This window comes from Phaseolus vulgaris, chromosome 10, assembly GCF_051622355.1.
Source record: "Phaseolus vulgaris cultivar YP4 chromosome 10, ASM5162235v1, whole genome shotgun sequence".
Taxonomy (NCBI): domain Eukaryota; kingdom Viridiplantae; phylum Streptophyta; class Magnoliopsida; order Fabales; family Fabaceae; genus Phaseolus; species Phaseolus vulgaris.
The window spans coordinates 38267497-38292354 of record NC_143507.1 but is presented as its reverse complement, the minus strand read 5'-3'; the positions used below and the strand labels follow the sequence as shown (position 1 = coordinate 38292354).

At 32.1% G+C, this 24858-nt stretch overlaps 2 protein-coding genes across 8 annotated transcripts; one reads left to right on the top strand and one right to left on the bottom strand.

Annotated features, from left to right (window-relative positions):
• The first annotated feature begins 3644 nt into the window (after nt 1-3644).
• Nucleotides 3645-8720, top strand: LOC137819512 (ferric reduction oxidase 2). Its single transcript, XM_068623390.2, has 8 exons — nt 3645-3912; nt 4003-4105; nt 4833-5030; nt 5498-5732; nt 6886-7213; nt 7304-7547; nt 7650-8356; nt 8442-8720. The coding sequence occupies exons 1-8, from the start codon at nt 3711-3713 to the stop codon at nt 8579-8581; spliced, it is 2157 nt and encodes a 718-aa protein (XP_068479491.2). The 5' UTR covers nt 3645-3710; the 3' UTR covers nt 8582-8720.
• A 2177-nt stretch (nt 8721-10897) lies between these two features.
• On the bottom strand, nt 10898-23749 carry LOC137818373 (TMV resistance protein N). Of its 7 annotated transcripts, none has more exons than XM_068621755.2 (6): nt 23418-23749; nt 20110-22086; nt 13193-14288; nt 12789-13070; nt 11629-12684; nt 10898-11526 (listed from the first exon to the last, which is right to left on the bottom strand). In XM_068621755.2, the coding sequence occupies exons 2-6, from the start codon at nt 20598-20600 to the stop codon at nt 11050-11052; spliced, it is 3402 nt and encodes a 1133-aa protein (XP_068477856.2). In that variant the 5' UTR covers nt 20601-22086; nt 23418-23749; the 3' UTR covers nt 10898-11049. The 7 variants fall into 7 exon arrangements, with proteins under 7 accessions (XP_068477856.2, XP_068477855.2, XP_068477857.2 ...); XM_068621754.2 differs by having other exon boundaries at nt 20110-21397; nt 21722-23714; XM_068621756.2 differs by having other exon boundaries at nt 20110-22083; nt 23418-23714.
• Between the last annotated feature and the right edge of the window lie 1109 nt (nt 23750-24858).

Sequence of the window (24858 nt, the reverse complement as noted above, 5' to 3'; positions counted from 1 at the left end):
GTTAATGTGATCCTAATTTTTTAAAACAATTTAATATGATGTCCAATTTTTTAAAATTTAATGTGATAACAACATCTATAATTCAATATACAATATATTTTAATTGAACAATCTAATTGAAAGAATTGTATTGAATTATTTTTAAAAAAACTATATTAAATATTTTTAAAATATTGAAATTGTATTTACTCTGGTCCGGGACTAAAAAATAATTAAGTCTAAATATTATAATTTTTTTTATAATTTATATTTTTATGATAATTAATTTTCAGAAAACATTATTTACAAAAGTGGAGTACTAATAATTTTATTTTATATCATAAATTTTATATTTGATCATTTTCTACTTAAATAAAAAGTAAGAACAAAATATATTTACTTCATTATGAATAAAATTGTTTTTATACAAATAATTATAACTATAAGAACAATACAAATCTTCATTCCCCACCCATGTTCCTCTTTCACTACAGGACAAATATTACAATTCAATCACAATTACAATTCATAAATACAACAATAAATGCATAATAATATAGAGTGAACAGTCAATGCATGGATTAAAAATACTCCATATTATATTTTTACCAAAAACAATTGATTCTTTCATTTCAATGAAATTTTAAATATTTTTTTATTATATTTATATTTTTACTCAAATAATTTTGTTATGCATAATAAAAATGAAAATAAGTATATAATTGATTTTTTTCCATTTTTTTAATGATGAATACACTCTTTTTAGAAGAAAACAATTGGATTCAAACACAAATAAATTTTAATTATTTTTATCCTAATTAATGATATCATTCTAAAATATTTTTCTATTAATTATAACTTTATTTCAAAGACTTTTCTTTACATTAAATTCTAAGTCAACGTCCATTACAAGAATTATTATCTAAGTGTTAATGAGTTTTACCACATTAATACTTTGTTTGGTTGTTAATATTTTCAAGATAGAAATTTGTCATTTTATTCATATCAATGATTCTCATTATATCACATTTTTTAATTATTTTTTTTCAATTTTTATTTGAATATAAGATCATTATAAACATTACAAGAAAATCATCAAATATAAACCAATTTTTAGAAACTAAAATAATTAGTTGTAATAGTAACTAAATTAGAGACCATTTTAAAAACTAAAAAAAAAATGGTTTCTAAATTAATTTATATTATTGCTAAATAGTTTATAAATTGGTATCTAATTAACAATTAAGGTTTTAACTACCAATTATTTAGTTTATAAATTTGGTAGCAAAAACTTTGATCGTTAATTAGATACCAATTTAGAAATCATTTAACACTAATAAAATCTAATTTAGAAACCAAAACTTTATTTAGTCCCTAAAATGATATCTAATTTAGTCACTATAGCAACTAATTATTTTTTGTCTCTAAAGTTGATTTCTATTTCATGATTTTTTTTAGTAAACATTCACATTTTGAAATTATTGTTTATTCATATAAAATCCTGTAACAATTTTTTTATTTATAAAATGTAGACTTATAATCCATTAATAGATATATCATAATAAAAGATACTTTAGAAAAATAATTGAATCTGATTAATTTTAATGAAATTAAATAATGTTTCAAATAAAATATCGGTAAATTTTAATTTTAGTTAAATCTAAAAGATAATTATTTACACATTAAATTTGACTCCTATAATCTACAAGCCAAAATACAAGTTAAACATAAAACAAAATAGCTTTTTCTTTTGTGAATCATAATTGAAAAGGACGAAAATAAATAGTTATAAATTTTAAAATACTATTATTTAATATCGAGAAAAAGTAAGTGTTGAGCTGTAAGTATATACATAATGATTTCAGATGTTTTTAATTTAAGAAGAAAATATAAATAGTTTTAATTTAAGGGAAGGAGCATTTTAAAAAAAGGAAAATAATAATTTTTGTGGAATAATTAGATTATATTTTAGACAAAATAGAAAATAATTTAAGTAAATTTAAGATATAAAGTTTTAGCTCAGGAAGAAAATATAAATATAATTAATAATTTAAGATTCTCTAAGATAAAAAAAATACTAAATAATGATAAAATCGCATTTTACTACAAATAAAAGTTAAAAGTAAATATTTGTATTGTTTCCATTAAATATTTTTATTTTAAAGAATACTTAGTTTTAAAATATATTTATACTATATAGATTTAGACATGCTAAACATCCACTAATAATTTAATTTTATTAATATTAAGATGGGTTTTTTTGAAACAAAAAATTGCGTCCTTCTCCATTGGATAATCAATATTAAATGTCTTTTAAAATATACAAACACTAAATACTAAATATAAAATTTAATGATATTTGAAACTCTTTTCACAATGCCATTTTATTACAAACTACTTCCTAACTCCTTTGTTTTAGTTGTTTAAGATGGCAAATAAAAAAATAAATGTATCTTAAATAAGAAAACAGAAAGATAAAATAGGTAATTCATTTAAAATGAAATAAAAAAAAATTAATTTAATTTGAAAAGAATTACCTATTTTATCTTTCTCTTTTCTTATTTAAGATACATTTACGCGTCATTGTACTTTTTTTTTGTATATTATTGTAACTAATTTTTTATGTTAATTAAATTAAGAATATAATTAAAAAGTATTATCTTCAAATTTTAAAAAATGACAGTAAAAAAACTACTTTTTTTTATTAAAAACCGTCAATAAAAATCAACAACAGATCATTATTTCACATAATTTTGAAATAACTTATAAGAAACAATAAATCTCTATTTATAACTTTTTTAATATGTAAAAAATACAACACTCTTTTATATTATTAATGCAAAAATTAAATTAATATCTACAATCAATGCATTCAATTCATTACAAAACAATGTGTTATATATTATCATCAGAAACTGAAATATCTTGCCAAATGATTTCATTTTATTAAATATAAGTAATTGAATAACCTTTCACTCTTACCTTTAATTCATATTATTTGATTCTTTTGTAAGAACAACATTAGATGAATAAAACTGTTAATAATATCTTCTCTCTTCACAGTCCATATACTTTAGCCAACACGCTTCAGAAACCTGCAATTCCAAATATGGTTTCAAACAGGCACGTGCTATGAAGAAAATGGTGCTTATTAATACACAATAATAGTCCAAATGTATCAAATTCTTCTGCGTTTATTTGCTCTGCATTTTCAAGGTAACACTGTTTCTGAACATTTACCATCCATTTTGTTTTCATCTAAATCATCAAAACATAAAGACAAACGCAGCTACATATGATATATCAAACTTTTTTTTATGTTGCTGTTCCTAATCATTCTATTACAAATTTTCATTTTTTTTTCCATCAAAGCTTTGTTTTTTAAGGGTATGTGTGTGTGTGGAGTGAGAAAAGGGGTTGAATTGAAACCCTTGATGTTCTCATTTGGCATTAGTCACAACACTGAAATGGAGGTTGACCTTCAATTCAGGTCAACCCTCTTCTCATAATTTGGGTCCACAGAGTATGACGCAAAAAATGATAATAATTTGTACATTCCTATAGGAGGGACATGAAGCATGCTTTTTTGTTTTTACCCTGTTGTTGTCCCATGCCTAATGTTTTGTTTAATGTATAATTGTCCAATCAAACTAATTCCATTTCTTGAACTATAAATAGGTCATCCTCTTTGATTCTCCTCACTGCAGTCTTTTCTTTTCTCCAAAATCAAGATGGCTCAAGAAACTGTGGTGAAGAGGTCATCCTCTCAAGCAAAATTACACAGGGTTCAATTTGCAATTAGGCTTTTGGTTCTGGTTTTGTTCTTGGGTTGGATTTTCATTTGGGTAATGTCACCCACAAATACTTATAGAGAAAGATGGCTTCCTAAATACAGAGCAAAGACTAACACAACAACGTATTTGGGTTCAAAAGGTCTTGTTAATTTATTCAATTATTAATTTCTGTGCCTACATTGCTTTCATTGTTTTATGCTAATATTCCCCTGTAATGTTCTCATTGCAGGTTCTAATCTTCTGATGTACACTTTCCCAATCTTGCTCATAGCTACTTTGGGGTGTGTCTACCTCCACATAACAAAAAAAACAAATGATTCCACCATGGAAAGGTACCATTTTTCACCACTTACTCTGGTTGTAATCTTTTGATAAATGGTTCATTGTAATTTCTTGATCTCTATTAAAAAAGTGCTTTTATGTTTGTGAATGTTAGGGTAATACTAATTCTTTAAGCTAATTGACGTTTTGTAATATTATTAAATTTTCTATAAATGTTTTCTGTTTTTTTTGTATCCAATGGGAGTTTTATTTGTCTAAACGTAAAAAAGTGTTTAAGACGTGAGTTTATGAACAGAAAAAGACAAGAAGCATAAAAGACACTAATAAACCTGTATTTAAATTTTACTCTTATGTCATGTTATCCACTAATTAATGTGGTAGATAGCAGAATAAATTTTATCATAGTTTTGACAGTGAACCATGAAAATATTTCTTATGTAAGACAAGTTAAGGCCTTTTTTTTTATTTTTTTTCATATAAATACTTATATGATGAGAAATAGTAAATGATTATTTGTCAAAATGAACTTATGTCTTACTTATAAATTAATTTATAAAAAGTTCTTTTCATTTAGTTTCTTCACAAACTGATTTTAACTTACAGAAAAGTTTCATTAATTTTACTTTATCTAAGGAATACTTATTTCATCAAAAAGTTTAATTTTTCAACTCTAGAAAAATGATGTGAGAGTGGGGACAAAGTCTTTAATAAGCCTGAAAAGAATTGTAGTTTTGATAATTGACTTTTCACATGTATACATGTTTTGTGCATCATCAGCTGCAACTCAAAGAAACATAAGGTAGCCATATGGAAGCGTCCAGTGCTTATAAAAGGCCCTCTTGGCATTGTCTCTGGCACAGAGCTTGCATTCTTCCTCATGTTCATTGCACTCCTTGTCTGGTCCTTTGCAGCTACTTTAAGAAACAAATTTGCAAAAGTCACTCCCGAATCAGCAGCAGAGGACGGCCATAATATGTAAATTTTTATTATATTATGACTACTATTACACTTTGATTTCTATGCATAGTTAATGTAAAAAGTTATGAACTGTAAATCGATATAAAACCATTACTAGTAAAACTTTTTTGTAAAAATCAGCAAATTTAATATGCATAACATGATACTGAATGATTTGGATGATAGTAGCTTTTCCAACTGTTTGTACTAGCAGTAGGATAAATAGTCATACTGTGAGAAGGTTTTCACAATTACAGTGCATGTAAAATGTTCTCACGTATGTCATCCAATAACAAATTTTGTATGATTAATTTCTTAACTTTTACAACAATTATCTTAAAAAGTCGTAGATTTTGTGATTTCTGGTGGATTCACTGTGTAAAAGTGCAGAGAAATTAACTTGAAGCAATTTATTTGAGGGATCTTACAACTAAGTTGAGCATTTTGATTGTTATTGTTAACTGTGATAAATGTTGGTGGTGCAGATGGCAAGAGAAGGTAGACATTACAGCACTAATGTTTGGTGTTGTTGGGAACATATGTTTGGTGTTCATGTTTTTTCCTGTGGCTCGTGGTTCGAGCTTGTTGCCACTGCTTGGTCTCACCTCTGAGAGTTGCATCAAGTACCATATTTGGCTTGGACATATTGCCTTGGTACTCTTCACTGCTCACGGTTTGAGCTACATCACCCTTTGGGCAATTATGCATCAAATTTCTTCGGTTAGTTAACTTACAATTTATTTATTTCATGGCATGCAATCTTTCATCATGTATATCAGTGTTGATTGCAATTAATCCACCTTATGAGGTCAGATATTGAGTCTATTTGTTTGTGCTAAAAAAAATAATTGTTAGAAGGTGATTCCTTTTTGATTTTTATACAAGTAGAAATTAATATTTATTTGTTTATGCTAAACAGAAAGTTTTTTTTAAGTTTTTCTCATTCTACTGTGTCTGTTTTTCTTTTCTGTCTTTTAAATAAGTTTACTCAAGTATGTTAAAATTCATAATAAGTGATTGTTTTATTTAAAAAAGCTTCTTTTCTAAAAAAAGTTTAAACAAATAGACCCATTGGCCCCCTTGTCACTTTGGATATTCCTTGCGCCTATGCTTTTTTTTGTCTCAATTCATTTCTGACTTGCTTTGAGTAGCAAATCGGTGCACACCACCCAAAAGGGTTAAAAAATGTGAAATTTTTATGCTTGACGTGTGAAACTGTAACTGTACTTTACTAATCATGTTTTTTTATATGATTATATGCGTCTATATTTGTAGGAAACTTTTACTTTGATAAAGAAAAAAGATTTATACAAGTATGTATGAATTAATACTATAAGAGTTACAGCAAAACATTTTAGTGAGCAAGCAACAAACAAGTTAGTGTCACATTCTTGAGCAAGTCCTCCATTTTATGTTTTTTTTTATAGTGCTGTGAAGTTTAGACACATTTGTTGGACATTGACACTTACACGCGTATGGTGAAGTGTCCAATTCAAAAAATAGTTTTAAATTTTTGAGAATTCTAATACGATTTCAATATAATTTAAAAAAAATAAATATAGTAATTTTCTAAAAAGTTAAATTTATTGTTTAAGTTATTATTATGATTATACAAATAAGGAATAAATCATTTTGAATCAGTCAAGGGAAATCTGTCTGTTATAAAGAAAAAAGACATCCATACTTGTTCATATAAATTTTGATTGTCAATTTATATAATTCATAATGATATAATATATAGATTTGTGTTTATGTGTCCTATATTTTAGAGATTACATGTGTTGAATTGTTCGCGTATGTGTAGTGTCCAGTGTTACTATCTATGCTACATATTAAGTAAGTTGATGGGACATGGCTTTTTTTTTTGTTGTAGATGCTGGAATGGAAGAAAAACGATGTATCAATTGTGGCCGGAGAGATATCTTTGCTTACTGGTTTGATACTGTGGATTGTAACCATTCCCCGCATTAGGCGAAAATATTTTGAGCTTTTCTATTACACTCATCACCTCTACATCCTCTTCATAGTCTTCTTCATCTTCCATGTTGGCGTTTCCTATTCCTTAATGATGCTCCCTGGTTTCTACCTCTTCGTGGTTGATCGTTACTTAAGGTTTCTGCAATCAAGACGCCAAGTTCGTTTGGTTTCTGCTCGGGTTTTGCCATGTGAAGCTGTAGAACTCAACTTCTCTAAGGGCCATGGTAACTAATGACTATCCTAGCTCAGTATCTTGAGAAATGACTAATTTATTGAGACTTTTTTTATGAGCTAATGTGATATGCTTTTGGCAGGATTAACTTATAACCCCACAAGTGTGATGTTCATAAATGTACCAAACATATCCAAGCTACAGTGGCATCCATTTACTGTTACTTCTAATAGTAATTTGGAGCAAGACAAGCTAAGTGTTGTTATTAAAAGTGAAGGAACTTGGACCAATAAGCTATACAAGTTGCTTTCAACTCCTTCCACAATAGATCGTCTTTCTGTGTCTGTGGAAGGTCCTTATGGACCTGCTTCAACCAACTATCTATGGTTTGTATCTTAGAAGCAAAACACAAATTCAAACCTAATGCTTTATCAGAGATGATTTCTTTGACTTGCACATAATGATAAATTTTGTTTTTTCTCCACCAGGCATGAAACTCTTGTGATGGTGAGTGGAGGAAGTGGCATCACACCTTTCCTATCCATCATTCGGGAGCTAATATATCTCAACACTACCTTCAAATGCAAAACCCCGAAAGTCGTCCTAATTTGTGTCTTCAAGAACTCTTCATCTCTGTCAATGGTAGATTTGATCCTCCCAATATCTGGCACCCCTTGTGATTTTTCTAACATGGAATTACAAATTGAGGCCTACATCACAAGGGACACGGAGCTTCAAGCAGATGAACTAATTCACCCTAAAATCAGATGGTTCAAGCCAAATCCATCTGATGAACCAGTACATGCTATATTAGGTCCAAACAGTTGGCTCTGGCTTGGTGCTATAATTTCATCCTCTTTCGTCATTTTCCTTATCTTAATAGGGATCATTACCCGTTACTACATTTTCCCTATTGATCATAACTCAAATCAAATATTCTCTTACCCTTTGAATGCATTCCTCAACATGCTAGTAATATGCGTGTCCATAGCAAGTGTTTCTAGTGCAGCTTTTCTTTGGAACAAAAAATATTATGCTAAAGAAGGAAAACAGATTCAGAACATGGAAGGGTCTACACCAATAGTGTCGCCAAACTCCATGGTTTACAATGCAGATAGAGAACTGGAAAGTCTTCCTTATCAGTCACTTATTCAAGCTACCAATGTGCATTATGGTGCAAGACCTGATCTAAGAAGTAAGTCACCTCCAATTTCTTTTAATTATGTCTTAGAGACTTGTGAATGGATTTGAAATCACTCAATTTCTTTTTCTTTTTACAGGAATCCTCTTTGACTACAAAGGGTCAAGTGTGGGAGTTCTTGCTTCAGGACCCAAAACAATGAGGCATGAAGTTGCAGCCATTTGCTCATCTGGTTTAGCTGAGAATCTGCATTTTGAGTCTATTAGCTTTAGCTGGTGATTTTACTTATACTGTTATAAATGGATGTAAAAATTAATGATGGATTTATTAGTTCTGTTGTTTTTTATTTGAATAAGTGAAAATTGGTTGTTAACAACCTTAGTGTAAGTAAGACTATAAAGAAACAAATTTACTCTAATGTTTTGATTTTCATTAGTGTGTATTCACAAAACATGCAAAAGTGGAGTTCAAACTAAAAATATGGAGTTCAAACTATAGATATGACCAAAATATCTCATCTAAATCGATCATTCTGAAAATTCAGACTATATTTAGAAAAAATTATTCAAGAAAATATATTTTAAAAATCCTATTCCAAAATATTTTCTCAAAATTTTCAGAAAACGATTTTTAAGATTTCGGAAATAGTATTTAAAAAAAGGGGGGTAAAATCGTCTTTTCAGATATTAATAAGGTACAAATTGGAAAACAAGAAGTTTCTGTTCAAATACCAACACGTGTAATATAAGTTTCTTGTCTGCATGTGCCATCAATGGTCTAACAAAGAACATAAAGGTGAGAGTAACACGTCGATTTAAGGGAGGTAAATTTCAAGATTTCGGATAACGTATTCTTAAAATAATTATATTTTTATATTATTTAATTTATAACCAGTAAAAACCTATTTAATCTATACCAATGTATAATTTTTAAAATCTATACCAATGTATAATTTTTAAAATGTAGAAAATGAGAACACAAATCTATATATTTATATATTGTATAATTATAAATTATATAAATTGATAATAAAGATTTATGTGCATAAATATGTTCTAGATATTTTTTTGGAGCAAAAAGATGTTTTTCATACTGGTTTAAAATGATTTGTTTCTTATTTTTGTAATCATAATAAAAATTCATACAATAAGTTTGAGTTTTAGAAAGTTAATATATTTTTTTAAAAAAAATTGTGTTAGAATTTTCAAAAGTTCATCAAATATTTTTTGAATTAGACACTTCACGGATACGTGTCATAGGAGTGTCGGTTCGATACGTGTATCCAACACCGACACGTCATTTAAGAGAAGTGTTTCAACTTCATAGGTGAAAACACATTTGCTTATCATAATAAAAAATATTATAAAATTTAAAATAAATAATTTTTTATAATTTTATTATATGTAGTTTTTTATTATGGTAGTTAATTAAGTTTAAAAAAAGTTACAAAATCTAAAAGGTAAAATAATAATAAAAATTATATTAGTAAGGGAAAAATTAATAATAAATTTAAAAATAATTAAAAAATAAATCTCTATCAATAATTATAGACAAATTCAAATTAATTATATTTTTGAATTTCTTAATATAAAACAATTATATCCTAAATTACTTAATCTAAAATAACTATACTCTATATTGTTACTAAAGTAACCATATTTTCGATGAACTAATCTAAAAAAGCTGTATTTTAAAATTACATAATTTAAAATAATCAAATTTTTAGATTAATTAATTTAATTAATCACTTTTTTAGATTATTTAGAATAACTATATTTTCGGATTATTTAATCTACAATAATTAGATTTTCAAATTACTTAATTTAAAATATGATGTTCCTCTCGATTTCTTAATTGAGAGTAACCATTTTTTTTTTATATATATCTCTCTTTGAATAATTTCAAACTCAATAAGATCTCATATTGGAATCAGATTCCAAGCTATCCCTGGTGTTAAATGGTTGCTTGCAAACTGACATGAAATTGTTGGAGCCTCTGTGTAGGACCATGTGCTGAGGGAAATCAGTCAAGTGGCTCACAACTTTGCAAAACATGGTTTGTGTGTGAAGAATTTTGTTGTGTTTGATTCTGCTCTTCCTTTTGTTTAGTCAAATCCCCTTTTTCTTCACCAAAAACAAATCTCACCATGGTCCATGGTTTAACAGTACATCATTCAAGCTATCAAATACAGTGTGTGACCTGAATTAAGAAGCAAGTCACCTCCAAAATCTTTAATTATGGTTGAGTCATATCAATTGATTGAAATCACACACACACACAAAATTCCCACATCTTACCATGAACTCTTTGGAACACAAAATGTTCTAGCCATTTCATCACTTAGTTTAGCTGGAAATCTGCATTTTGAGTAGGTTGGCTTTAGCTGGTGACTTTACCCTTAGGCTCAGAGTCAGCATTGGTGGACTAGTTGATTTTGTTGCTTTTATTTAAATGGGTGAAAATTGGTTCCTCCACAATAGTTAGGCCTTCACATCAATAACAATTTCAAGAAAGGAGTTTTACTTTAATATCTTGATTTCTTATTAGTGTGGATCATTTCAACAAAACATGCAAAAGTTGAGTTCAAACTACAAATACAAAGAATGAAAAGTTTCTATATAAATAACAAGACACATAATTACATGAAAAGATGCTCTCAGTGGTCTATCTGAGATGTTCACTGTAAGTAATCATGGTATTTTCAAGCACCATCTGTATCAGAGACTACATGTATTAGGATAAACCTACTAACTATTTCCATAAATATCTTCAACATCTTGCTTACATACCAAACGACTCCCACACCTCACTATTTCCAGTGAATGACAACAATATGTTTTTAATACAAATTCAATTTCCCTGTAATCACTGCCCATACAAATTATGTCACGCAGTTCATCAAAGGACAGGTAGGTAATATAAAGGTGAGGGTCACATGGCTCCATGGGAGGTAACTTCCTGGAGGTGATAAACACCTTACCATTAGGTCCAAACAAGTAGCAATCAACTTCATGAGAGCACACATCAGGAGGGACAACATAACTTACTAAGAGGAAACACAAAGCAAATCCCACCCATTCATTCATTGGGCAATCATCAGGGACTGATATTTTTGCAAATGAAACGGTTTTACTACGGGAAAACCATGGTGGAATTTCACTCCCTGTGAGAAGCATGCCAAATCTTTCTTTGGGAAGATGGAGTTTCTGGAGTTTCTGGATTTTCTGCATGTTGTAACAAACATAATTAATGTTGAATAAGCAACAAAAATGGATGATTATATGTTACACGCAGTTTTGGAATGTGGATAAAACTAAGGTACAAACCTCCAAAACGCTTTCCAGCTCTTTTGGAAAATGCCATTTTGCAGGTGATGCAAAGAGACTGCATGGCTTGGATGGATTGAATTTGGAAATCTCAAATGAAGTGCAATTGCTTGCATCCAATCCTCGCATGTTTGATGGAAGCTTTGGCAACGTTTGAAGCTTTTTGCAGGAGTTTAAGATAAGATGCTCGAGCTTTGCGAGTTTGGAAATGCAACTCGGTAAGCTAACAAAATTGTTGCCAGTGAGATTTAGAATCATCAATGAAGATAAGCTACAAAAATCACCAGGGAATGACTCTTCAGATAGATTGCAATAACTTAAATTTATTCTCTTCAAAGAGGGTAGACTTAGTGCTGAAGGTGGTAATCTAAATCCAATAGAAGTTTGTTGATTCCCAAACAGCCTCTTAAAGGGGAGAAAAAAGCTATTTACAGATTTAGATACTGGCCCCTTGCACCCAGCAACTGAGATATCTCTGAGATTTTCCAGATAAAATACAAATGAAGGTAGCTCTTGAATAGCAGTTTCACTTACATCAAGTTCCTCCAAGCACTTGATTTCCTTCAAACCCTCTGGCAAGCTACTAAGTTTTGAGCAGCCAGAAACATTCAGAACTATGAGGGATCTTAATTTATGAATGGTATCTGGAAGGCAAACAAGATTCTTGCAATTCTTCGTATCCAAATGAGAAAGGCCAATTAGACATCCCAGTGATGTGGGCAGTTTTGTTATAGCAGTCCCCTCTAAACAAAGCACTGACAAATGTTCCATGCTTTCCGCAAACTCTGGAAGACACTTAAATTCAGAGCAACCAGAAAGATTTAAATCATTCAAGGAACTCATCTCCATTTTTCTTGGAAGAGTTTTGAGCTTTTTGCAGTCTTCAAAGTTCAACCAAACAAGTTTCTTGTGGCGTACAAGGGATGGATGAACCTCAGTTAAACTTGTGCAACCTTTAAGAACCAGTGATTCAAGATTTGGAACCCCAACAAAGTCTGGGGATTGCTTCAGGTTCTTGGAAAAGCTCAAATTGATGAACCTTAGCTTTTCTAGAAGCTGTTAAAAATTAATATTGTGTAAACAAAAGATTATGTTAGTTCTGACTTATTATTGTGATGAAAAAATTAATTTTGAAAGAACTCTTGATGAATGGTCTTTACCTTTGTCCCATGCCAAAGTTGTTCTATTTTGCTGTAAGGCAATTTGAGGTCAACAACTTCATCAAGTTGATTACTGAGTGGCAGGGTTTTCAGAGGACATCCTCTCCAATGTACAACTTTTAGTGCACTCGGGAGGCAGTTGAGGCCTCGAGGAAGCTGCATATCACATAACTTGAGTAACCTTAGCTGACTTATCTTGGAGAATGATTCTGTGTTCCAGCGTGCTTCACAATCATACGGTTGAACTAAGTTCAGAACAATGCCTCGAATTTCATCAGTTCCCTAGAAAACAAAATGGCAAATAACTTAATTTGGGGCATGAGAAGAAACACTGACTCAAAGACAAAAAAAATACTTCATGCATCATTCAAGAATCCAATAGTGGTAGAGAAATTAGAATCTACCTTGTTTTTTGTCAACACATAATCAATATCTTTTTGAGACCACAACCTACTACGTTTCCCTGGGTCATTTGGAGATTCTTGATATACAATATTCCTGCCCATTTCTTGTAGCAAATCATGCATCCCCAACTTATTCTTCGTCATATCTAGAGTTACCAAAGATCTTTCAATTAAAATGTCAATTCCAATTATGGGATGATCACCACAATTTTCTAAGATATTTACCACTTCATCTATGTCCATCCCTACGAAGAAACATGCAATATCTAGGAACAATTTTTTCTCTGTAGGTTCCAAACTGTCATAACTTATTTTCAGTGTATCTTGAATTTTGGAGTGTGGAAAGCTTCTTATTTGTTCTAAAGCACTGTGCCAAACCTCAGTGCTTCTTCCACAAAGATGGGAACCCAATACCTCAAGTGCCAATGGAAGGCCTCTTGCATATTCAACCACTCCTTTGCACAAATTCAAATACCCTTCTTTAGGTTGATCTTGTTTAAATGCTTTCAAGCAAAAGAGCTGAAGGGCTTCATTTTGGGCTAAGCCTCTAGCCTTACAAGTCATATCCACTCCATATGTCTTTAGCAGGTGCTTATCTCTAGTTGTGATTATTAGTCTGCTTCCTGGACCAAGCCATTCTCTTTTTCCACCTAAATTCTCCAATTGGCTTATGTCACTTACATCATCAAGAACAAGAAGTACCTTTTTGTTGCTTAAAGAGTTTGCTATTATCTTTTTCCCATCATAAAGATTACAAAAATCATTGCTTCTTACATTAAGATGAGAAAGAATTTCCTTTTGAATGTGAACTAAGCCATTTGTCTTAGACAATTCTCTGATGTTTTCAAGAAAGCAACTAACCTTGAATTTCTCTTTGACTGCTTCATAGACTAATCTAGCAATTGTTGTCTTACCTATGCCTCCCATGCCCCATATTCCTATGAAGCGAATATCATTTAACCATATGTCCATAAGTGAATTCAGTTCTTTCATCCGTGAATCAACTCCAACAAGATTATCTGTGAAACATGGCAGTCTAGGAATTAATTTTTTCTGTATGTGTCCGACAATTGTTTCTATCAGTGTTGCTTCATGCCTGTATTGAGAGAAGGATAAAAGGAACAATTTTATTTTAACAATAATAACCATAAAGTAGTATAGCAATAAATAGAGAAAACAGGTTTTCATTTTTATTTTGCAACAGGTTAAGTGATAAAAGAAAATTCCTCTAAAGTTCCCTTGTTTAATTCTCAATGTACCACAGACAAATAAAGAAATGACTAAGATAGGCTTTTGATCCCTTATCTTTATTTTTTCAGTTGGATCTGCTAAGTTTAAAATGCTTTACTTTAATACCTTAAATAGTCTCTAGTCGAACCAACTAATCCTTATATTAGTTTCTTTACTAACAATGTTAATTTTGGTTAATGTAGCAAAATTTCATTTGATTTTACATCATCTGTCGCTAAATTAACCCATTCAGTATGGTAAGGCAGCAATGCTGTTATCAAATATCAGAGTGGTGCAGCGGAAGCATGGTGGCCCATAACCCACAGGTCCCTGGATCGAAACCAGGCTCTCTTAAAAAAAAGAGATTTTTATAATTTATTAATGACAAAAAATTATTAGTTTCTTTGATTAAATTAAATATTACTCAGATTAAAAATAATTTTGGTAAATTAGTTTCTATTATTGATAAATAATTTCTAGTAACTAATTATTTTTTGTCTTTAAAATTAATTTTTATTTAATGATTTTTTTTAATGTAAGAATTGTTGATATGTTCTTTTGGATGGTTTTAAGAAGTGGAAATATTTATAATTTACAATAGGATTTTAAGAAAAAATTCTTGTTAATAAAAAAATGCTAGGAGACTTTTAAATAGATTTATCTCAAATTCAAATTCATATTTTTGGATTTTATGTCTGATACATTTAATTGTTTGTAGATTTGGATAATTTATTTATTTATTTTGAAAATCCAAAATCAAGATACTTATAGGTCATTTTAAGTTATGAAATGTTTGGTTTAACCAGACCCAAGGAAGGCAGTATCGGATCAGGCTCATGCAAGTCTAGTCAGGTTGGACCTAAGTCATACAATGTTGGGTTAGGCTAGCCAAAAACAAGTCGGACTGAGTCACACCAAAGTCAAGCTAGGTTAGGTCGGAATCAAGTTAGGTTGGGCCTAACCTCAAGTCAACTTAGGCCCAAGACAAGATGGGTTGGGCCAGACCTAGGTTAGTCTTGACCAAGTCGAGCCCAAGTCATGTTAAGTTAAAACAAAACTATGTCAAGTTCGTCAAGTTAGAGGTCACATTACGTCAGGCCAAAGTCAGGTTAGCTCCAAGCAATGTTGTCAAACTCGTAACTCGTACGAGGATCGAAAAGGAGATAAAAATTTGTAACTTGAAGATCGTAACTCGATTCGTAAGAATTACTAACATATAAAAAATAATATTCAATACATAACACAAGTGAAAACAGGTTCATAAATCATAAATTGTTCATAAAGAAAACTAACTAAGTTCACAAATATTTAATACAATTAAACTATCTAATGAAATCCTTCATATTAATTAAAGGATAATCATCATCCTCTTCTACAAGATTTTCATTTTCATTAATGTTATCTATGTCATGACCTTCATCATCCTCAGCAATTGGAACCTCCAAATCACCCATAGGTTCAATATCATTTGCTTCATTATCTTCCATAGTCCATTCATCATTAGAGGCAAGATCATCAAAGTTGTAGTCTTTTGTTTTCCTAACATCCTTCTTCTTCATCAATCTTGAATTAGCCATCACAAAGACTACATCATTCATGGTTTTCTGGTGTAAACGGTTTTTTTGGTGTGGACTTAAATAATTATAAAATTAATTATAACATCATATTAACTCATAAATTTAAATGTTTACCCTTTCAGACGCACTCCAATTGCGCTCACAACAAGATGAACTACAAGTCAAACTCAATCCTCTAACTGCAAATCTTTGTAGTTCCGGATGTTCATCACCATATGATTCTCGCCATTGTACTAGAGTTTTCGTTTTGAGTGCATGTTGAGCTATTTCACTACCAAAACATCTAGATTTGCTCTTGAAACTCTCAATTTTGACATCAATCTTACTTATCTCATCAATGTATCCTCTTATCCTTTCTAAACAATCATACATTCCCCGTTTCACCTCATAATCAGCTTTAAATTCAAATGATAATGCAACATAGGATTAAGATAATAGCCTGCAGCATGTAATGACATAAGCAATTGGTTGTCCCATCTTTGATAAATGATTTCCTAAAGGGGGGGGGGGGGGTGTAAGTAAGTAAGATAAAAGTAAATAAATTAATCTAGAAAACAAAGTCCATATTTCTAAAAAATATTAGAAATGAAATAAAAGTGAAAGGTAATTAGTTATTTACCTTTTACTTACTCCATTGAAGAGACTTTGTATTTTCTCTTTTGCAAGACCTATCTCTTCATAAATAAATCACATAGCTGGTTTTTCACCTGAATCCACCATGCGCAACACCTTAATTAGAAAAAGAGCACCCCTCATACAATTCAAAATATATGTTATGAATCCCTTATCCAATACCAAATTTTCAACAAGCCTTCCATCTCTATTCTTTACAAGTTGACTAGATTGTCACTCCTTAGATGTAAACATCCTAATAAGTGATCTCTTATTCTCATTCAAACATCCAAAAGTTAAATAAGAAGTGGCAAACAAATATTAGAAGGTCTTATAAAATATATCCCTTCAGTATGTTTGTGCAACAAGCAAATAAGACTAGTTCTTGAATATATGTGGGTTGTGATTTTCTTACCATTGGATATGGTCTCCTGATGGAGTGGTATTTTCTTCTCAAAATCTTCCAACATTAAATCAATGCAATGTGTTGCACATGGTGTCCAATACAATTTTTTTCTCTTTGCATTAAGAGATCTCCAGCTGCTTTATAATTTGTTGCAGTATCAGTTACAATCCAGATGACATTATCTTCCTCAACCTCTTTAACAACATCATCCATCATCTTGAAAATTTTGTCAGTTGTCTTGGATATGTCAGAAACATCAATCGACTTCGAAAAAAAGTCTCCTTTAGATGGTTTACAAGAAAAATAAGTATGGTTTTTCTCTTCCTATCAATCAATCCATCTATCATTATTGTGCAACCATTTTTTTCCAAAAATAATTTATGTTCTTCCAATATCCGACTGGTCTTTTCAACCTGTTCCTTCAAATATTTCACCCTAATTTCATGGTATAATGGTGACTTAAATCGGGACCGTATTTGGAAATCATGTCAACCATTTTACTGAACTTTTCACCCTTTGCTACACTAAATGGAATAACATTGTTGTAGAAAAATAAAACAATTTCTTGACATGCATCTTCCCTCTCACTTTTCTTGAAGATGAAATTGATAGTACTTTGAGTTTCCCTTCTCTTGAAAATACTTGATGACTCACCCCACTCTCTTCTTGAGTTGGTATTTTTTCTAAAATTTTCATAATCACCCACATTACTATCCAAGTCTTCTCTTGACATAGATTTCTTGATTAAATTTTGTTGCAACATAGAAACAATACCCATCATTAAATTTTTATCCTTTTCGAGAATGGAAAGACATGCTCCAACATCCTTTGAAATGCTTGCAAGATGATGTTTTAGTATGTAAATACCTCCAGTTAATACCTTTTCACAATATTTACATTTTACATTTCTTGAGTTTTCATCAATAAAAACACAATGATTCCATGCAGTGTCTTTCCTAATACTTTCTTTTTTTGCATTGTCACCACCTGAAGCCATTATAAAAGGCACAAACATTGCTTCTGTTTTGAGTTGCCATTGTGTTGGAGAAGAAAAGAATGAGAATTGTAACTATGATAAAGAATAAAAGAAGAGGAGAACGTGAGCAGTGGTTGTGGCGTTCGCGAGCAGCGGCGGTGGCGAACACGAACAGTGGGAGTGGTGAGCATGAGCAGTGGAGAATACGAATGTTGGTAGTGGAAAACCTCAGCGCGACAACAGCGTCGGTGGAAAACATGAGTGCAACGTGCTTGTTTTCTCTCTTTAGGGGTTTTTGACTCTTTAGTATCTTTCACTTTTCAGTCTTTACTCTTTCCCTCTTCACTCACTCACATATATGCTTTTGGGTCGCATTGGGACTTAAAATGGCCGCGTTAGGTCAAATAAATTCTGGCCAAAAATTGGTCGCACTAGGTTACGATGTGGATTGACGACGCCTTTTGATGCAACAATGCACTGAGTCGCGCGATGTCGTGGTATGATATGCTCCGATGTCGATCTGCCGACCGAGTCACCTCGGTTTGCCTTCCAGACTCGCTGCCTCGTGCGAGTTCGCAAGTTTACTTGCAATTTTGACTACATTGGCTCCAAGTGGCTCAAACCCATGTTAAGCTGAATTGAGCCTTGGTCTATGTTTAGTCAAGTAGGGCTAGGCTCAGGTTGAGTCGAGTCGGACCAGTTCTAGGTCGGGTCGGGCTCAGGTAGGACTAAGCGAACTAGGTTAGGCCTAAGTAAGACTGAGATGCCAGGTTAGGCCAAGTCGAGTTGGACTGAAAAATTGGGTCCACATCGAGTTGAGACCATGTCAAACAGAGTTGAGTTTATCCAAGTCAGGTCAAGCTGAGACGGCTCACGCCTTAATCACCGAGTTGGCCAGGGTCTGGATCGAGTTAAGTCGGCTCGGGCTTAAGTTGAGTCAAGTAATCCTAAGCCCAGTTTGAGCCTAGTCAAGGCCCATATTTAGCCAAGTCATGAAATGCCACCTTCAACTAAGTTGGGCTAGGCCCAGGTCGATCTAAGCCCAACTGAGATCAAGTTGTGTTAGGCCCAGTCAAATTGAGTCTTCATGAGCCTGTGTCAAGCCTAGTCGGCTTAGGCTCAGGTTGAGTCGACTTGACCCAAACTTATGGGCCCAGGTCTGTGTTGTTCCAATCATCCTAGGGCCCAAATAGAGTTGGTTGAGTTAACCTGGGTCCATGTCGAGCTGAGTTGGCTCGTGCCTAGTTCGAGCAGAGTCAGTCGAGTCGACCCAAGAATAAGTCGAGTCAGAGCAGGCTCAGATCAATCTGAGTCCAATCAAGATCAAGTCAATATGAGCTCAGATCAAAGCCGAGTTGGGTCGGGTTTAGGTTGATCTGAGTCGGGTCGGACATAGGTTGAGCTAAGTCTAATCGGCCCCATGTTGAGTTAAGTCAAGTCATGACCAATTTGATTGGAGTCAAGCAGGCCCTAGGTTGAACCGAGTTGGTCGAGACACAAGTTAAGCCGAGTGGGGACAAGAACACGTTCAACCAAGTCAAGTCGGGGTCATGTTAAACTAAGTTGGGTAAATCCCATATCAGATCAAGCTAAGTCGACCAAGGCCCAAGTCGATCACATTCAACCGAGTTGGGTTAGGCCCATGTGAGCCAAGTGCTTTCAGGACTAGGTTGGGTCAAACTTATGTTGAGGCGAGTCCAACCTAGTTTAGGTCAAGCCATGCCTAATTGGGACCAAGACAGGGTCAAATCATGCCAAGTCAAGTTGAACTCGTGTTGGGATGACACATAAGACCCACATTTGGGTCGGACCATGTCAAATTGAGTTGGATCGACCCCACATCAGATAAATCAGGTCTTGATCTCACATCGAACTTAATTTAATTGACAATATTGATTTAATTTTATGTTATTCAATTTAAATTGAATTGAAAAAATCCAGATCAATTTAATCTAGTTAAAATAGATTTGAAGTTTACTAAATTGGATTTGAAGTTTAGATTGGATCTAGATTTATCTAGATTGGATCTAATTCATCATCATCCCTGCATTTCATTTGCGTAAATAAAAACAAAAATAATATATCCAAGTGAGTGATGAAGAATGAGACATCTTACTGATCCTTGGAGTCCCATCCAGAGTAACTTGCAACTTGTCTCAAGGCATCTCTCCATCTTTCCACCTTCTCTTTGTCTTCTCTGAATTTCTCTTCATGCTCTTGGAAGGCCTTGGCAAAGCTCCCTCTTTGATGCCTTACATCAGAGGGGTCTACACCATGGAAGATTGGAAAAGCTTCTTTCTCGCACTCTACAATCTTTTGAAGTTCATCCAAACACCATGTTGAAGAGGCATAGTTTGGTGAGAGAATGATGAGTGCAAACATGGAATCTTCGATGGCTTTCATGAGTTCCACTGATATAGCTTTGCCCCTCTCGAGATCATGATCATCCTTGAAAGTTTTGATCCCCTTTCTCTCCAGTGAAGCGAAGAGATGGTCTGTGAAACCTCTGCGTGTGTCCTCACCCCTGAAACTCAAGAAAACATGGTTGGACCATGAACATCCTGAGGTTCGAGTGGAAGAAGAGGATGCTTTATTGGTAGATTCCATTAAATTATCACTATCCCTGCAATAACACTGGTTCTGCTAACAACGCAATACAAGCCTGGTTTCTTTTATGTTCTTGTGTGTGTGAAGTAGACACAAAGAACTGATGGGGATGACCAAATTGACCCACTCGAATGTGAACACGGTACTAAAGTCTTCATAGGAAACACTTTGGAAGCTGTGTTGCTTTAGGCCATATGTTTCTTTGAACTTTAATAAAATAAAAGTCATCAATAGGAAACACTTTGGAAGCTGTGTTGCTTTAGGCCATCTCTCATCAATAGGTTCGTACACTAATCATAATACTTTTATTTTCACAACCACCTTTAACCCGTTTCTCACGTATTATTCTCATTATAAAAAAGCCCTGTTCCGTAGTTTCTCCTTCTTTTAAGAGAGATATAAAGGAAATATGATTTTTTTTACTAAAATTATATATATTTCTGTATCCAAACCTTGTACATTTTTATACAATATATTTTTCTATAATAAAAATGAAGCAGCTCTTTTATCTATTTATGAATATATATATATATATATATATATATATATATATATACACGAATGGAATTGTGAATGGAATCTATTTCAGCTACGAAAGTTAATGTTCATATTCCTCCATTGCTTTCAAGTTGCACTCAAATAACCTTCGCAATTCATTCGCCTTCAAAATCACGCCACTCCTAGGGAGAAGCAAGGTATCAAAATTCAAACGATTCCCAGTTGCATCTTTCTTCGTCTTCTGTTCCTCTGTTCCTTCTTGGCCTTTTACATGTTGCTTGTTCTAAGCATTGTGTTGCCTGTCCTCATCAAAGCAACCAAAGTTCTAGAAATTCATAATGATAAAAGATTTGATTCTAAGGTAGCATTAATTTAGAAGAAAATTTGAATGAGAAAAACCTAGAGTGAACAAACACTCAAAAACATGCACAAGAGTCATTAATCACCAAATACATGAACAACTCCCACTTCATAGGAATAGAGCAAATGATGTGGTTTCTTATGAATGTCATGGTATACCAGAATTGTGGAGGGATACATTGGAAACGGAGAAAATGAATGAATATAGGCATGTAATTTGTTTGTTCCAATGTTGTAAAAGCATAACTTAGTTTATTTAGTACCTGTGAAGCAAAATTCCCCAGCTTAGAAATCGCATATCTTCCATATTGTAGATGCTACTGTAACTAATAGCTATGAAACAATTCACATTATCAAAAGGGAGATTAAAATAAGTTAACCTACAAGATTACCAGTGACTTAGTGCCTTTTACAAACCCCACAATGGGAGAGTTCTTTCCCTGACATCTGGTAACTAAAACATACTTTTCTAAAATATTCTTAACCGAGTTAAGTGAGCATTTTACTCCTTGACTGAGGTCCTGCTGTTGCTTGTTAGTTAGTATAGTTGGTAGCATTCATGAATTAGCAACGGCAAAAAAATTCTAGCGTTTGCATCAAACTCTGAGCCAATGACTGCTTCTGGCTACTAGAAGAAAAATGAAAATAACCGAATCAGCTGATGTTGGTTCGTATTCCTTACCAAATCACAACAAGAACCTCTCTTGAGGACCAAGAACATAAAAGTAAATAAAAGTGGTGTCATAATCTCTTATAAAAGAAATATTGCTCAACCAACTAGGATATTGTTTCAAAGTAATAAAAGCTCCCAATCAAGTTCATGTCAAGATTAATGAAGACTTGTCTGCATGAATTTGGAAATCCTTATCATTAGAGTGGCCAAACCAAATGAAAAATCCAATAAAATAAATAACACGGTTGAATCAATCAAGCTAAAAGAACTAGAAATAACAGTGCAGACTAATAGTAGAACTTTCATGTTTAGCAATTACCTGTTATTTTTAGGATGAAATGATTGAATTTCAACATATATTCTCACCTCCCCAAATTATAAATATTAAATTTTCATCCCCAGGGTGCAATGCTGAAACTCGGGAGGACATTAATCAACCGTAACATTTAAAGCATATATTACAGAGCAATCTCACAATGCAAAATTGTAAATGAATGCAGTACAAGAGAAAAATCTTAATTCGACAATGAGAAGATCCTTTTAAAGTAAGATTGGTTACAAAGTGAGTATTAAAGATGTATCCAAGTCAAACTGAAAATGCATTTCATCAAATCAAGAGCAGGTTTTTTTTAGACATTGATATCTGAAAGATATTTTGGGTTTGACTAATCTAAAAGCTATTTTAAACCATTAGGGTTTGACTTGAACCCAAATCCTTATTTATGGAAAACTACGGCCTCCTTCGGGAAGGTTTTGGATTTGGATCACATGTTGGATACATCATACAGGGATGGATAACATCCTCTTTTAGTTTCAAATCCAATAGACCATCTAATTAACACTCAAAGGGTCAAAATCAATCCAAAAAGGCACACATATAAGATTCCATACGACCTCAAGGAGAGAAGAAATAACAAATTCTTCAATATGCCACTTATTTGAAACAAAATGGAAATAAAACAAGTTTCACAATCAGAAAACAGATTCCATGCTATCCACTCACCAATGAAAGGTTATGAGCAAAATTATTGAGCTTAAAACAAAGAGCATGCATCTGACGCCTGTAAGTAAGTAGTAACATACAACTACACTCACTTGCCACAATCTCAAAGCGAAACCAACATTGTTTCATTTCAAAAACGGCAAGAACAGCACCAGATCATCACTTATTTTCAAAGCAACATCGAAGCATTCATCAATTCAGCACAGAATTTAAGTGTATACAAGATATATCTATAAGGTGGAATAACATCAGAGTGAATTGAAATGGCCTTCGAATTTCAAACCTTGCGAACACCAGCCGCTAAGAATTCAATAATCAAAGGCGCGCCTTTCACTTAGAGTACCTCTGCTTTATAAAATGTTGCTGATCCGGTAAATATGGTGCCGGCCATGATCTCTGGCACGGCGGCGGCCGAGAGGACGACGACGGCAATGGAGTAGTCTGTGGGAGGGAACTAGAAATCAGAGTGGGAGAAAAAAAAATTGTTTCAAATTTGAGGGAAAAAGTAAAATTAATTAGGGTAAGGGATAAATTTTTTTATTAATTTATATTTTAAAATAATAATTTATATATAAAACTCCTCATCTCTCTAATCTAGGAGCCAGAAGTACTATGTTGTCTCTTGTCTCAAGCTTTTTCCTTTATGAAAGGTCACAAAATATATAGTTTCTATTAATATGTAAAATTACCTTTTTTTTCATTATTTTTGTTTATTTATTTACTTGATTATAAAAAAATAATTCATTAATTTACAAAATCCTTTAAAGTTTAATTTATTGTCCTTTTAAACTTAATTCATATTTTTAATATTGTCAAAAGAATGTGCCACACTAATTCAAGTTGACTAAGTCAAAGTATAACTTAAATTTAATTGATTTTTTCTCTTAATCTCAATTTTTTCACAACTTTCTTTTACACCAATTTATAAATATGATAAAATCTAATAACGTTATTATATCATTTACAAAGGCCATAACTTATGAAAAATCTAGTTAACCATGAGATGATAATATAGTATAAATAAATTTGTTGTCAATTCCATTATTTGAGTGAAAGAAGCATATCCTATACTAACAAATTATGGGTTGCATATGATTGAAAAATTGAAAGTTGTCTAGATATGGTTCTCCATAAAGGTTTATACTAAGCAAATGTTCATAATATTACAATAGTTTCTTACAATGTCAAAAATGTTTAGACAATTATGATTGACACATTGATGGTAAGAGCATCTTATCCATAGACATAAGTTATCCCAAAAAAAAAGATTAAGAAAATCACTTTGTTTCTCCACTCCACCATCACCAATAATGTATCAAATATACCAATTCCATGAGCATATTAGACCATATGAACTATTAACACCATTAAATTGCCAATAATGCTCAAATGGCCATATATCACTACTACCATTGTGGTGATCAACATTATCCCTTTGTCATCATCACCTTGTTCATCCATTGTATTACACTAAGAGGACCACCACCACCCCCATTGCCCTTTTAACCATCCTATTCACATCATCACATTCACTATAGTTCCCAAACATCATTTATCCATAATATTTCCTTGTCTTAGAGTTAAAATTGAGGAGAAGTCACATTTCTCAATACAACTTGGGTACATATCTTATCTTTATGAAAAAAGTTTTTTTACACTAATTTTTTTCTCTCACTTTCATTTTACAACTTCTTTTAGTAATAAAATATTATATTTTTTTAATA

Coding starts and splice junctions, on each gene's coding strand:
- LOC137819512 (XM_068623390.2), top strand. CDS start 3,711: ATGGCTCAAGAAACTGTGGTGAAGAGGTCATCCTCTCAAGCAAAATTA. Junction 3,913..4,002: donor AACGTATTTGGGTTCAAAAG/GTCTTGTTAATT, acceptor TTCTCATTGCAG/GTTCTAATCTTCTGATGTAC. Junction 5,031..5,497: donor GCAGAGGACGGCCATAATAT/GTAAATTTTTAT, acceptor TTGGTGGTGCAG/ATGGCAAGAGAAGGTAGACA.
- LOC137818373 (XM_068621755.2), bottom strand. CDS start 20,600: ATGGAATCTACCAATAAAGCATCCTCTTCTTCCACTCGAACCTCAGGA. Junction 14,289..20,109: donor GGATGGGACTCCAAGGATCA/GTAAGATGTCTC, acceptor CTCTCAATACAG/GCATGAAGCAACACTGATAG. Junction 11,527..11,628: donor AGCTGGAAAGCGTTTTGGAG/GTTTGTACCTTA, acceptor TACAACATGCAG/AAAATCCAGAAACTCCAGAA.